The sequence below is a fragment of the Rhinoderma darwinii genome, chromosome 5 (assembly GCF_050947455.1).
Source record: "Rhinoderma darwinii isolate aRhiDar2 chromosome 5, aRhiDar2.hap1, whole genome shotgun sequence".
Classification (NCBI taxonomy): domain Eukaryota; kingdom Metazoa; phylum Chordata; class Amphibia; order Anura; family Rhinodermatidae; genus Rhinoderma; species Rhinoderma darwinii.
Window position 1 is genome coordinate 235,785,556 of NC_134691.1, and position 14,533 is coordinate 235,800,088.

The following is a 14,533-nucleotide window of genomic DNA, read 5'->3' on the forward strand; positions in this document are numbered from 1 at the left end:
AAAACAGCTGATAAGCGGCTATGAAGGATAAACAGAATATAAGGAACGGCTCCCGTTTGTTATGTCCTATGCACTGTAGCTGCCGTATTCCATCTGTGTATGTGTCGTTAAGAGACACATGCACAGATGAAATAAAACATGGCAGACCCCAGTACAGTAAGAAAGTGTTAATTAAAAAAAAACATTGTCTGTGAAAAAATAAAGTCAATATAAGGCTATGTTCACACGGGGTCTTTTGCCGAGTTTTTTGACGCGGAAACCGCGTCGCAAAACTCGGCAGAAACGGGCCGAGAACGCCTCCCATTGATTTCAATGGGAGGCGTCGGCGTCTTTTTCCCGCGAGCAGTAAAACTGCCTCGCGGGAAAAAGAAGCGACATGCCCTATCTTCGGGCGCTTCCGCCTCTGACCTCCCATTGACTTCAATGGGAGGCAGGAGAAAGCGTATATCTCGCTGTTTTATGCCCGCGGCGCTCAATGGCCGCGGGCGAAAAACGGCGCGATAATTGCCGCGAAAATCGGCGTGCAGGGAGAGGAATATCTGCCTCAAAGTTCCAAACGGAATTTTGAGGCAGATATTCCTCCCCCAAAATACTCTGTGTGAACATAGCCTAAGGCTGGGTTCACAGAGTTTTTTTGCAGGCAGAAAATCTGCCTTGGGCTATGTTCACACGGAGTATTTTGGGGGAGGAATATCTGCCTCAAAATTCCGTTTGGAACTTTGAGGCAGATATTCCTCTCCCTGCATGCCGTTTTTCGCCCGCGGCCATTGAGCGCCGCGGGCATAAAACAGCGAGAAATACGCTTTCTCCTGCCTCCCATTGAAGTCAATGGGAGGTCAGAGGCGGAAGCGCCCGAAGATAGGGCATGTCGCTTCTTTTTACCGCGAGGCAGTTTTACTGCTCGCGGGAAAAAGACGCCGACACCTCCCATTGAAATCAATGGGAGGCGTTCTCGGGCCGTTTTTTGCGACGCGGTTTCCGCGTCAAAAAACTCGGCAAAATACCCCGTGTGAACATAGCCTAAAAATTCTGTTTGGAAATTTGAGGCAGAATGTGCTCTGGCTGCACGCCGATTTTCGCCCGCAGCCATTGAGCGCCACTGGCAAAAAACACCACGAAATGCGCTTTCTCTGCCTCCCATTGATGTCAATGGGAGATCAGACGTAAACACCCGTAAGTCAGGGACATCTCCAGGAGCGGAAATACCGGCCACAGCGCCAGGGATCCCACTTCAGAAGTCTCTGACGTCAGTGTCGATATATGGACAGTGAAGGCAGGGACTTCTCCTGGAGCGGAAACGCACCTAGCCGCCCATTGTAGTCAATAAGTGCGTGAAAACCATGGACAGCACACGGTTGTTTTACGCATTAATTACAATGAAAAAAAAAAAAGAGAAGTGCTGGCGAGTGAGTGAAAAACACATGCCACTCGCAAAGCACACTGATGCAAAACCCAGCACACAGACAGATTCACGTGCGTTTTTCCCGTGGGCCAAGTCACGGTCTTCTTTCCCCACAGAAATGAATACAACGACCAAATCAGGCATTTATTGCATATCCTACATAGATACCATAGATGGGAATACCCTTTAACCCCTCAAATATTTATATTTTCCACATACTCCCAATACTCAAAAAAAAAAAAAATTCTCTCAGACGCAACCCACATTCTTCCCCTATACGTAACTGCCTTATACCGCCGAATTCAGCGGAACAGCCCCTTTGAAAACGCGCGAATCGTAAGGCGGCCGCCACGCCCTCATCCGTGCGTGCTCTCCACCAATCAAGACCAGGGCTTCAACAAAATGTCCACAAGGAGACCGTACTAGCGGACACTTCCTGTAAGTTACTAACGCTGTAGGTTTTTTTTCCTCAGATTCGCTAGCATGGATAACCAAACGTGGTTTATTATGTCTCTTCTGGTTCGTCGTATTAAATTCTGATTGCCAACAGGAACAACCACGGAAAATTTGTACAGCCTGTGAAACAAAAAAGGGCAAAAGTGTCGCTTTTCCTTATGTTACTATAACAGGTCAGAAAACGTGTGCTTTGATTGTCAATACTTATCAATATCGCTCTAAGGGAGTTCTTGTAAGGTAGGGAGAAGTCCTTTCCTTGTTTAGTCAGCCTACAATATATGGAATGACACAGACTTATCAGTGCATTCACACCGCTTTTCTGGCTTAAATACTTTGAAAAATATGGTGTATTAAATAAATGCCATATTTGGGAAGCCCTGTGCCTCTCTTTACGACATATATGAAAGTGTTGCAAAAATTATGCGGAGCTTCAGTGTCACTGAGCATGACTCCATTACCCCAAATTTCTACACTTTTTAACTATAGCAAACTGGTAAATAAAAAAAAGGGCCAGGTCGGACCTAGTGGTTTCCCCCTATGACATTTATTAATGAGGTGTGTGGCCTGTTAATGACTCCGGATCACCATTTATGCATTATGCCAGTAATAGTAAATATACCAGCCAAGTAATAAAATTACAAATTAAGGCCCTATTCACATGACAGGGTTTTCCGGACGTTTGACGACTGTTCAAAAAACGTCCTTCACACGGCCGCAGTAGGAACGATAGAAACGGGGCTGTCAAAAAATGGGACATTCCCTATTTTCGGCCCTTCTCCCGACCGCCCGGCTCCCATAGAAGTCTATGGGGCCGGGTAATACACGGCAATCACTGGAATGTGTTTCGAGTGACGGCCGTGTCTTCCGTCGCTCGCGCTCTCCTCACAGTGCGAAGTGCATGTGAGGAGGAGGTTATTTTTTTGCTGCCTGTAGGAGCGGGGGATTGGGGATTCCGTTCCAGCAGAAATCCCTGACTTCACTGTCCATATATGGACACAGTGACGTCAGGGACTTCTGAAGCGGAATCCCTTGTTCTTTGGCCTATGTTTCCACTCCAGGAGAAGTCCCTGACTTCACATTCCATATATAGATATTGAAGTCAGGGACTTCTCCTGGAACGGTCCCCTACAGTGGAGCTATCTAGAGAAAGAGGGGGGGGGGGGGGTTGCTATGTAAAGGGGTGCTGTGTGGCATTACCTACAGGGTGCTGTGTGGCATTGCCTACAGGGGGCTGTGTGGCATTACCTACAAAAAGGGTGCTGTGTGGCATTACCTACAGGGTGCTGTGTGGCATTACCTACAGGGGGGCGTGTGGCACTACCTACAGGGGGGCTGTGGCAGTATCTACAGAGGGGCTGTGGCAGTATCTACAGAGGGCAGTGTGTAGCATTATCTACAGAGGGAAGTGTGTGAAAAAAATCTACAAGTGAAATTCATCTGTTTTTAAAACGGCCAGGGAAAAAAACTGATGCAAAACGAGTCAAAATTGGCCGTTAAAAATGGAAACACGGCCCGGGACGTAAACGGAACGGATGCAAAACGGGCGAGAAAAACTGACCAAAACGGCCATTTTTATCAGCCGACACTCGGATCCTGTCGTGTGAATAGAGCCGAACATTATTTTAAAAGCTATTTTGACATTTGAATTTTTTTTTTCTTTTAATAAAAATGTCTATCCGTGTGTTTGGTGCAACTTTCTAATTTTCATTAAAAATAATTTTAACTTTTTGAGATACCGCTGTTTTGTATACTGTATACAGAGCAGCTGTAGCTTGCACTGAGAACTAAATCCGTCAGATCAGCGGGTCAGACATGCAGGATCCACCTGTTATCGATCAGATCTAAGTTATGAACATAGATGTGATTCGTAACAGCTGGATCCTGCATGACAGAGATGCAGGAAGTGCTGACACTGAAACTGTCAGTGCCGCTGACCTGACGGATTCAGGTCCCAGTGCTTAGATACAGCTGCTCTCAGAGTAAAAATGATTTTTAATAAAAAGTAATTAGAAAGTTGCACCAAACACACTGGTACACCTTTTTATATAAAAAAAAACAAACACCCATAGCCTTTAAAGAGTACCTTTCACCTGCCCATACATGTGCCGCTGAGTGCAGCATGTAATGGGGAGGGCTGCACAAGCCCTGGGGCACTTTACATTTTTTTTTCTACCCTCCTCGGTTATTTAGGTATCGGTGCTCTTATATTTGGCGCTTGATATTTAAATAAACCTCTGAACTGACAACAAGGCGTGTAATGGCAATGGGGCATGTAACATGGCTGTGACACTGTCCAATCAGCTACGGACAGTATCACAGCAAGAGTTGGAGAGAGGAGAGCGTGTACGCGCGCACGCTCTCACACTTCAGCTCTCGGCAGACAAGGACAAGACTGAACTCTCGCGAGAGATCACACAGTCTTTTACTTGTCTGCCGAACTGGCAAGGCGGCGTGTAATGGCAAGGGGGTGTCTCACTTCTGCGGACAGTGCAAGAGCTGGAGAGAGGAGAGCGCTCATGCACGCGCACGCTCTCACTTTTCAGCTCTCTGAAGACAAGGACAAGACTGATCTCTTGCGAGAGATCAGACTTGTGCTCGTCTGCCGAACTGGCAAGGGGGCTCTTTAAGAGAATCCACCCCCCTCCTACTTTACAGATATACCCTTTTTGCCTGAATATCAAGGCACAAAGCCAATCATGTTTACGTTTTAAATTATTCTGTATTGCTCCTCAATCTGCTCATGGTATCTGAATGGTCTGATAATGATTGACCGTGCCTCCACAGTCACTGATCAGCTAGTGTACCATTTATGTTTAAGGACACTTTTGAAAGGCAATTTATTATTTTTTTAAAATAAAGTGTGATTAGTTCTATATAGTTTTTCTAAAAAATTATTTTTACTCTTTGAGATACAGCTGTTCTGTATTCTCTATACAGAGCAGTTGTATCGTTCGCTATGACCTGAATCCATCAGTCCCGGGGACCGGACTGGTTTATGAACTTACATGTGATAGATTACAGGGTGACATGCAGAACCCACTGTCACTGAACCAGTCAGTCCCGTGGACCTGACGGGAGCCGGATTTAGCGAAAGATACAGCTGGTCAGTGTAGAGCAAACATAGCCGCTGTAACTAAAACAGTAAAAATAATTTTGATCGGTTGATCAGTTTTTAATGGCCATTTTTTTTCACTGTCCTGTGTTTGGAGCCTAGATGACTACGATGCCAGGAGTCCCGTTCACATGTACCGTGATCGGGCCGTGAAATCCGGCTGACAAACAGACCGTTTTTCACGGTCCAATCACGGTCGCGTGAATCTGGCAATGTCGGAGACCGGCTGAGGTGGTGACGGGCAGAGGGGGATGTTAGTGCAATCAGTGCCTCATTGATTATAGATTCTGTTAACCGGGGAACACAGTAGTTATAATCAATTAGATATACATTTTTCCAATTGTATTTATGATAAAATAAAGTATTTGCAGAGGTTAAAAGTTGTGAAGTTACGTACAATAATTATAGCAATATATGTTAGTTATTTATATAAAGAAAATGTTATTAGGTTATCTCTTGGTAATGCTGTTAAATAAACAGAAAAAATAAGTATTAAAAAAATCTATAATATATAATTTTTGGGCTAAATCGCCCAGCCCTACATCTAATTCATAAACTTTAAGAGGCTCTGTCACCACATTAAAAGTGCAGTTTTTTTTATTTAGAAAAACTATCATTTTTGACAGTTATGATGTATTTTAGCTTTATGCTAATGAGTTTCTTAATGGACAACTGGGCGTGTTTTACTTTTTGACCAAGTGGGCGTTTTGAAGCGGCAACCAGCCAGGACGTGATGTCTATTCACAATCCTGACACTTCGGTAACATTTGTGTGAGATTTACAGAACAGCAAGCGTTCTCTCGTTTTAAATGACAGTTTACAGCGCAATCTCGCGAGATTACGCTTGCCTTGCTGTAAATCTCACACAAACGTTACCGAAGTGTCAGGATTGTGAATAGACATCACATCCTGGCTGCTAGTGATATTTATTCACTGTCAGGACCCTGCAGTAACGTTAATGTGTGTGTAAGTGGCTGCACATAGTGATCTCTAGCTAGATCACTATGTGCTGTGTAAATGAATGGAGAGAAGTGTATGACGTTGATTGGTCAGCGTCATACACTTCTCTCCTCAACGCCCACTTGGTCAAAAAGTAAATCCCGCCCAGTTGTCCATTGAGAAACTCATTAGCATAAAGCTAAAATAGGTCATGACTCCTATGATCATTTTTCTAAATGAAAAAACACTGCTGTAATCTACATTACAGCGCAGATCAAATCATGTACAAGATAGGGCACTTATAATGTGGTGACAGAGCCTATTTAAAGAGGCTCTGTCACCAGATTTTGCAACCCCTATCTGCTATTGCAGCAGATCGGCGCTGCAATGTAGATTACAGTAACGTTTTTATTTTTAAAAAACGAGCATTTTTGGCCAAGTTATGACCATTTTTGTAGTTATGCAAATGAGGCTTGCAAAAGTCCAAGTGGGTGTGTTTAAAAGTAAAAGTCCAACTGGGCGTGTATTAGGTGCGTACATCGGGGCGTTTTTAATACTTTTACTAGCTGGGCGCTCTGACGAGAAGTATCATCCACTTCTCTTCAGAACGCCCAGCTTCTGGCAGTGCAGACACAGAGCGTGTTCTCCAGAGATCACGCTGTGACGTCACTCACAGGTCCTGCATCGTGTCAGACGAGCGAGGACACATCGGCACCAGAGGCTTCAGTTGATTCTGCAGCAGCATCGGCGTTAGCAGGTAAGTCGATGTAGCTACTTACCTGCAAATGCCGATGCTGCTGCAGAATCAACTGTAGCCTCTGGTGCCGATGTGTCCTCGCTCGTCTGACACGATGCAGGACCTGTGAGTGACGTCACAGCGTGATCTGGCAGAAGCTGGGCGTTGTGAAGAGAAGTGGATGATACTTCTCATCAGAACGCCCAGCTAGTAAAAGTATTAAAAACGCCCCGATGTACGCACATAATACACGCCCACTTGGACTTTTACTTTTAAACACACCCACTTGGACTTTTGCAAGCCTCATTTGCATAACTACAAAAATGGTCATAACTTGGCCAAAAATGCTCGTTTTTTAAAAATAAAAACGTTACTGTAATGTACATTGCAGCGCCGATCTGCTGCAATAGCAGATAGGGGTTGCAAAATCTGGTGACAGAGCCTCTTTAAATAACTTTTCAATTGTGTTTTATGAAAGAAATTTTTTTTTACTTTTGAGATGCAGCTTTTATGCATCCTGGATACGTAGAAGCTGTAATTTGCGCTCAGAGCCAAATCTGTCAGGTCAGCGGGACTGACCGCTTCAGTGACAGCGTGTCCTGCATGTGTCTGACACGCAGGCTTCACCTGTTATCGATCACATCCGAGTAGAGCTGGGCGGTTAATCTAATTAATTCGATTAATACGCCTTTAACCCCCTTCCCGCAATTTCACTTACAGTAACGTGATGGGAGCTGGTGTTTTCACGCAATTCCACGTAACTGTACGTGAAACAGATGGAACTGGCTCAGGAGCTGAGCCAGCGACATCACCGGGTGACAGCTGTATGTTACAGCTGTCACCCTGAGGTATCGGCCAGGACCGGAGCTAGCCTCCGATTAACCCCTCACATGCTGCGTTCAATAGAGATCGCAGCATGTGAGGAGTTTATAGCCACCGGCACCCCAGCAACGTGATCGCTGGGTTGCCGGTCACTTCAAAGGCGATCGGAGGCCTATCAAAGCAGTCAGTGCCGCTGACCTCACAGATTCGGCTCGAAACACAAGTTACATCTTCTGTGTATCCAAGATACATAGAAACTGCATCTCAAAAGTAAAATAAAAAACAATTGAAAAGTTGTTTAAAATAACATAATACATTGTTTTTTTAAAAAGTGTGCATAGGTTTAGATAGCCTTTACTGGCCAATCAAGTTTTTTCTTTTTTCCATTGTCTCACTTAAGGAGATATATATTTTTTTTGTGAATGAGAGAAATGAAAATGCGGCACTCACCCGTTTGCAAATGTTCTTAACTTTGTGTCACCTTGGCGAGGGTAAAAGCATTACAGGGAGGACAGCTAGTCGTAGGTTACAGCCTGTTTCGCGCTGGAGATCGCGCTTCTTCTCGATCTCCAGCGCGAAACAGGCTGTAACCTACAACTAGCTGTCCTCCCTGTAATGCTTTTACCCTCGCCAAGGTGACACAAAGTTAAGAACATTTGCAAACGGGTGAGTGCCGCATTTTCATTTCTCTCATTCACATTATACTACAAGACCGTCTGTTTTTATGCTGAGCACCGCCCGAAGTTTGCTTAAACAAGGAAACCCTGACTCCACTTGCATCTATCTGCCTGTTCCATGCTGTGAAGATTGAGAGTGGTGCCGACTTCCCTCTACTTTGTGCTATATATTTTTTTTATCGACATAGCTGTATGGGGACTATTTTTTTGCGGGACAAATTTACTCTATATACCATTTGATCACTTTTATAATACATTGCAATACTTCTGTATTGCAGTGCATTATAACTTTGGCAGGTCCTAGTAAGCATTGGTTAACTTTTGTTAAGCCTCCGCCCACCATTAAAACCATTGGCACCCCTTGATCACGTCGCGGGTATTCCGATGGGTGACAGGAAGCAAGGGGTTAAACTAGCGGGATCTATGCTAATTTAGAACCCACTAGAGCAGGTGCCCGGCTGTTTTCAGACAGCGTGACACCTGCTTTAGCTGACGTAGGACACCCGTACCGGGCTCATGTCAAGGCATATGTACCCTTAATGAAAAGGCGTATGGGTGGTCATTAAGGGGTTAATAGATCCACATTTGATGGTGTATGTGCTTTTAGTTGCACTTTTTAAGTTGGGTGTGATTTTGTATTTTATGCATATAGCGATCTATTCCCGCCACAGAAAATCCAAGAAATGTTTTTGGTTTTTCTTCACAGTTTGTATTAGAAAGCAAAATAAAATTCTTGAGTCTTAAATTTTACAATCTACAATATTTTTCATGTTTTATATTTGTTTTTTGATTTATAGGCAAAACTATGGAGACTCCCGATCCCAGCTCTGTTCATCTGAGTGAATGGCAAAAGAATGTGTTTGCTCTAAATTCTGCCACCTGCTCCCCTGTACAGAAGGCAGATGTATATCGTGCACATATTTATCAGATTCAGTATGCATGGGCTAACTCTGAGATCTCCCAGGAATCAGCAGCCCACCTGTTCAAGAAGCATGCAGAAAGGTATGCTGCCATTATTGACTCTGACAAGGAGGGTATTGGCCTAAATAACTATGCAGACAGCATTATGTCTTTGGCCAGATGTCCACGGAATGACAGTGAAAAGTGGCAATCGTCTTTGACTACCAGCAATGTTTTAAAATTAAAGTGTGTACAGGAAATGTTTGAATCTGCTGGATCAGGCCTGCCGTCCCAGTTGAGTTCCGTAGATGCACCACTTAGTGTTGATAATGGGGTCAGCACCTTTGGAAATGTATTGGTTACAAGTAAAGATCACAGCAGTTTAGGACATAAAAGGACAGAACGTTACGCATTAGAGGAGACAACTAAAGGTACCTCGAAGTTATTTAAAAAAGCAAAATTGGCAACAACAGCAGACATTAAATATACAGATATTAATATCTCACCAGCTGTTCCACATGCCAGTAAACCGTTGCTCGCAACTCTGATATTTGGAAAGAATGATGCAACAACTTCTGCAAATATATATAGTGTTCCTGGGCCTTATTCTGCCAGTATTTTTCCAAATGCAGGAAAAAGGAAGACTTTTTGTTTAGTGGAAGATGAAGATACACATAAATGTGTAACAGATCAGAGACAAACATTGAGCATGCCAAATCCACTTGAAGAAAGTAGCTTTAAAACTGCAAAAGAACAACTGTGGGTTGAAGAGCAGAAAAAACATAATAGCCAGTCCCGCAGCACAGCTCCTGGAACATATGGTACTGGAAAAAAGTCACTGGGAGCTGCGCGCTCGCGTGGACTGCATGGCAAATTTGTTCCTCCAATTGCAAAGCAAGATGATGGTGATGACAATGCTGCACAGAGAAAAGCTAATGTAGCTACTAACAGCCAGTCAAATGTTCCTTCTGATGAGCGTTTGAAAAACATCGAACCAAAAATGATAGAACTCATCATGAGTGAAATTATGGATCATGGCCCTCCACTTAATTGGGATGATATTGCTGGTTTGGAATTTGCCAAAACGACTATAAAGGAAATAGTTGTGTGGCCTATGCTGAGGCCAGACATATTCACTGGACTTCGAGGACCACCAAAAGGCATTCTTCTCTTTGGACCTCCAGGGACAGGAAAAACGCTGATTGGAAAATGTATTGCATGTCAATCTGGGGCCACATTTTTTAGCATTAGTGCATCATCATTAACTTCTAAATGGGTAGGTGAAGGTGAAAAGATGGTCCGTGCTCTCTTTACAGTGGCAAGATGTCACCAGCCTGCTGTCATTTTTATAGACGAGATAGATTCCCTTTTATCACAGCGTGGTGAGGGAGAACATGAATCTTCAAGACGAATTAAAACAGAGTTTTTAGTGCAGTTAGATGGTGCCACAACTTCTTCAGAGGACCGCATCCTTGTGGTTGGTGCTACTAACAGACCACAAGAGATAGATGAAGCTGCTAGAAGACGACTGGTTAAGAGACTGTACGTTCCTCTTCCTGAAGACTCTGCTAGAAAGCAAATTGTTGTTAGCCTGATGTCTCGAGAGAATTGTAGCCTCTCTGAGACGGAAGTGGACGCTATAGTCTTACAATCTGAAGGGTTTTCTGGTGCAGACATGACTCAGTTGTGTCGAGAAGCTGCCCTTGGTCCGATTCGCAGCCTTCAAGCCATAGATATTTCAACCATATCACCTGATCAAGTTAGGCCTATTACTTACATTGATTTTCAAAATGCCTTCCAAACAGTGAGGCCCAGTGTCTCAAAGCAGGATCTAGAATTATATGAACACTGGAACAAAACATTTGGTTGTGGAAGATAAAAACAAACACTGTAATTCCCCCCCCCCCCCCAAAAAAAAAAACCCAAGACCCCCTTTTCAGTGCAATGTCTATTTTTCTTTACTCTTTTTGAGTCTGTCATCTTTTTTTCTGATTATAACGTTTTGAAAGGAAGAAGTGGTTGATATTGACCTATTTGTTTAGATGTCGGGGATTAACAGTTTGTTTTATTATTAATAGCAATTTGAAAATTTAATTAAAATGTATACTTTCAAACTTTGCATTACATTTATCTTCACTGGTTTTATGGTGAAATCAACATCTTTTTTACTGTTTACCATTTTATTCCTAGTTTTTACTGCATTAACAGTTTGTACATAAATGAAATCATAGCATTAGGAGTAATTTAAACTATATGGTGATCAATAGTTTTAAACATATAAACACCTCTTTTTGCTTAAAACTCACATAATTGTATAAACTATGGTATTATTTGGAAAACAGTTGATACCAATGTAGGCACCTTAACCTCTTTGGCCACTTTTGACCTTCCTGACAGAGCCTCATTTTTCAAATCTGACATGTTTCAATTTATGTGGTAATAACTTTGGAATGGTTTTACCTATCCAAGCGATTCTGAAATTGTTTTCTCGTGACACATTGGACTTTATGTTACTGGCAAAATTTGCTCGATACATTCAGTATTTAATTGTAAAAAACACAAAAATTTTGGGAAAAATTGCAAAACTTTGTATTTTTCTAAATTTAAATGTATCTGCTTGTAAGACAGGCAGTTATACCACACAAAATTGTTGCTAATTAACATCCCCCATATGTCTACTTTTAGATTGACATTGTTTTTTGAACATCCTTTTATTTTTCTAGGATGTTACAAGGCTTAGAACTTTAGCAGCAATTTCTCACATTTTCAAGAAAATTTCAAAAGGCTATTTTTACAGGGGCCAGTTCAGATGTGAAGTGGCTTTGTGGGCCTTATATATTAGAAACCCCCAATAAATCACCCCATTTTAAAAACTTCACCCCTCAAAGTATTCAAAACAGCATTTAGAAAGTTTCTTAACCATTTAACAGGAATTAAAGCAAAGTAGAGGTGAAACTTACAAATTTCATTTCTTTTTGTAGAAATTCATTTTTAATCCATTTTTTTTGTAACACAAAGTCTTACCAGGGAAATGCAGCCCAATATTTATTGCTCAGGTTCTGCAGATTTAGGAAATATTCCACATGTGGCCCTAGTGTGGTAATCGACTGAAGCACAGGCCTCAGAAGCAAAGGAGCACCTAGAGGATTTTGGAGCCTTCTTTTTATTAGAATATATTTTAGGCACTATGTCAGATTTAAAGGGCTCTTGCGGTGCCAAAACAGTGGAAATCTCCCAGTGAGCTCATTTGGGAAACTACACACCTCAAAGAAATTATCTAGGGATATAGTGAGCATTTTGACCCCGCAGGTTCATTGCAAGTAGGCCATAAAAATTAAAATTAAATTTTTTCAAAGAAAATGTAGGTTTAGCTAATTTTGTTTTAATTTCCACAAGGACTAAAGGAAAAAAAGCACCGCAAAATTTGTAAAGCAATTTCTCCCGAGTATAACAATACCCCACATGTGGTCATAAACGGCTGTTTGGATGCAGGGCTCAGAAGGGAAAGCGCGCTATTTTGGCTTTTGGTGCTCACATTTAGTAGGAATGGTTTGCGGAGGCAGTATCGCAATTGCAAAGCCCCTGAGGGGACAAAACAGTAGAAACCCCCCACAAGTGACCCAATTTTGCAAATTACACCCGTTGAGGAAATTATCTAGGGGTATAGTGAGAATTTTGACCGCACAGGTTTTTTGAAGAAATTATTGGAATTATGCCGTAAAAATTAAACTCTACGTTTTTTCAAAGAAAATGTAGGTTTAGCTAATTGTTTTTTCATTTCCACAAGGACCGAAGGAGAAAAAGCACCGCAAAATTTGTAAAGCAATTTCTCCCGAGTAAAACAATACCCCACATGTGGTCATAAACGGCTGTTTGGACACACGGCAGGGTTCAGAAGGGAAAGAGCGCTATTTGACTTTTGGTGCTCAAATTTAGCAGGAATGGTTTGCGGAGGCCATGTCACATTTGTGAAACCCCTGAGGGGACAAAACAATGAAAACGCCCAAAAAGTGACTCCATTTAGGTAACTACACCCCTTGAGGAATTCATCTAGGGGTGTAGTGAGTATTTTGACCCCACAGGTCTTTAACCCCTTAATGACCGCCGATAAGCCTTTTCACGGTGGTCATTAGTGGGCTTTATTCTGATGCAATAGCCGTTTCACGGCGCTGCATCAGAATAAAGTAAACAGAGCAGGGAGCCGATAATGTCCCTGCTCTCAGCTGCCAGAGGTGGCTGGGGGCTTTCCTGCTCAAACGTGTGAGATCGATATTCGTATCGATCTCACCTCTTTAACCCCTCGGATGCGGTGCTCAATAGCGTGCACCATATCTGAGTGGTTTTGGAGAGAGGGAGGGAGCTCCCTCTCATCCCACTGACACCCGGCGATAAGATCGCCGAGTGTCTGTGTCTCCGATGGCAGCCGGGGGCCTAATAAAGGCCCCCAGGTCTGCCCGTAGTAAATGCCTGCTAGGTCATGCCGGAGGCATGTCCTAGCAGATGCCTGTCCGTGTTAAATGGACAGGCAGTAAGTAATACACTGCAATACAAAAGTATTGCAGTGTATTATAATAGCGATCGGAGGATCGCATAGTGAAATGCCCCTAGTGGGACTAATAAAAAAGTAAAAAAAAAGATGAATAAAGTTAAAAAATGAAAAACCCACTTTTTCCCATTACAAAATGCTTTACTATTAAATAAACACAATAAAGCAAAAAAGTTACACATATTTGGTATCGCCGTGACCGTAACGACCCCGACTATAAAGCTATTACATTATTTAACCTGCACGGTGAACGCTGTAAAAAATAAAATAAAAAACAATGGAATAATTGCTGTGTTCTGTTAATCCTGACTTAAAAAATTTTTGATAAAAAGTCGCATCTACTCCAAAATGGTACCAATAAAAACTACAAGTCGTCCTGCAAAAAAAAAAAAGCCCTCATACAACCGCATCGGCGGAACAATAAAAAAGCTATGGCTCTTCAAATATGGAGACACAAAAACAAATAATTTTGAGAAAAAAAAGTGTTTTTACTGTGTAAGTAGTAAAACATACAAAATCGATACAAATTTGGTATCTTTGCAATCGTAACAACCCGTTGAATAAAGTTATTGTGTTATTTATACAACACGGTAAACGACGTAGATTTAGGATGCAAAAAAATTGTCGGAATTTCAGGTTTTCCTCTACCCCCCCCAAAAAAAAAGTTAATAAAAGTTGATGAATAAATTATATGTACCCCAAAATGGTGCTATTAAAAAATTACAACTTGTCCCGCAAAAAACAAGACCTTATACAGCTATGTCGACGCAAAAATAAAAAATTTATAGCTCTTCGAATGTGACGATGGAAAAACTTAAAAAATGGCTTGGTCATTAGGGCCCAGAATACAAGCAGGGTGAAGGGGTTAATAGAATTTATTAGAATTGGGCAGTGAAAATAAAAACACTCCCTTTTCTTCAATAAGACGTAGCTTTAGCTCAAA

The 14,533-nt window shown here is 42.3% G+C and overlaps 1 protein-coding gene across 3 annotated transcripts; it reads left to right on the plus strand.

Annotated features, from left to right (window-relative positions):
• The first annotated feature begins 1,758 nt into the window (after nt 1-1,758).
• FIGNL1 (fidgetin like 1) lies at nt 1,759-11,158 on the plus strand. 3 transcript variants are annotated; one of them, XM_075828541.1, is made up of 2 exons: nt 1,759-1,840; nt 8,942-11,158. In XM_075828541.1, exon 2 carries the CDS (start codon nt 8,950-8,952, stop codon nt 10,921-10,923), a length of 1,974 nt encoding a protein of 657 aa, XP_075684656.1. In that variant the 5' UTR covers nt 1,759-1,840; nt 8,942-8,949; the 3' UTR covers nt 10,924-11,158. The 3 variants fall into 3 exon arrangements, with proteins under 3 accessions (XP_075684656.1, XP_075684655.1, XP_075684654.1); XM_075828540.1 differs by lacking the exon at nt 1,759-1,840 and adding an exon at nt 1,880-2,095; XM_075828539.1 differs by lacking the exon at nt 1,759-1,840 and adding an exon at nt 1,880-2,031.
• Nucleotides 11,159-14,533: the final 3,375 nt, after the last annotated feature.

Bases quoted from the DNA above. Each gene is read 5' to 3' on its own strand.
- FIGNL1 (XM_075828541.1), top strand. From the start codon at position 8,950: ATGGAGACTCCCGATCCCAGCTCTGTTCATCTGAGTGAATGGCAAAAG.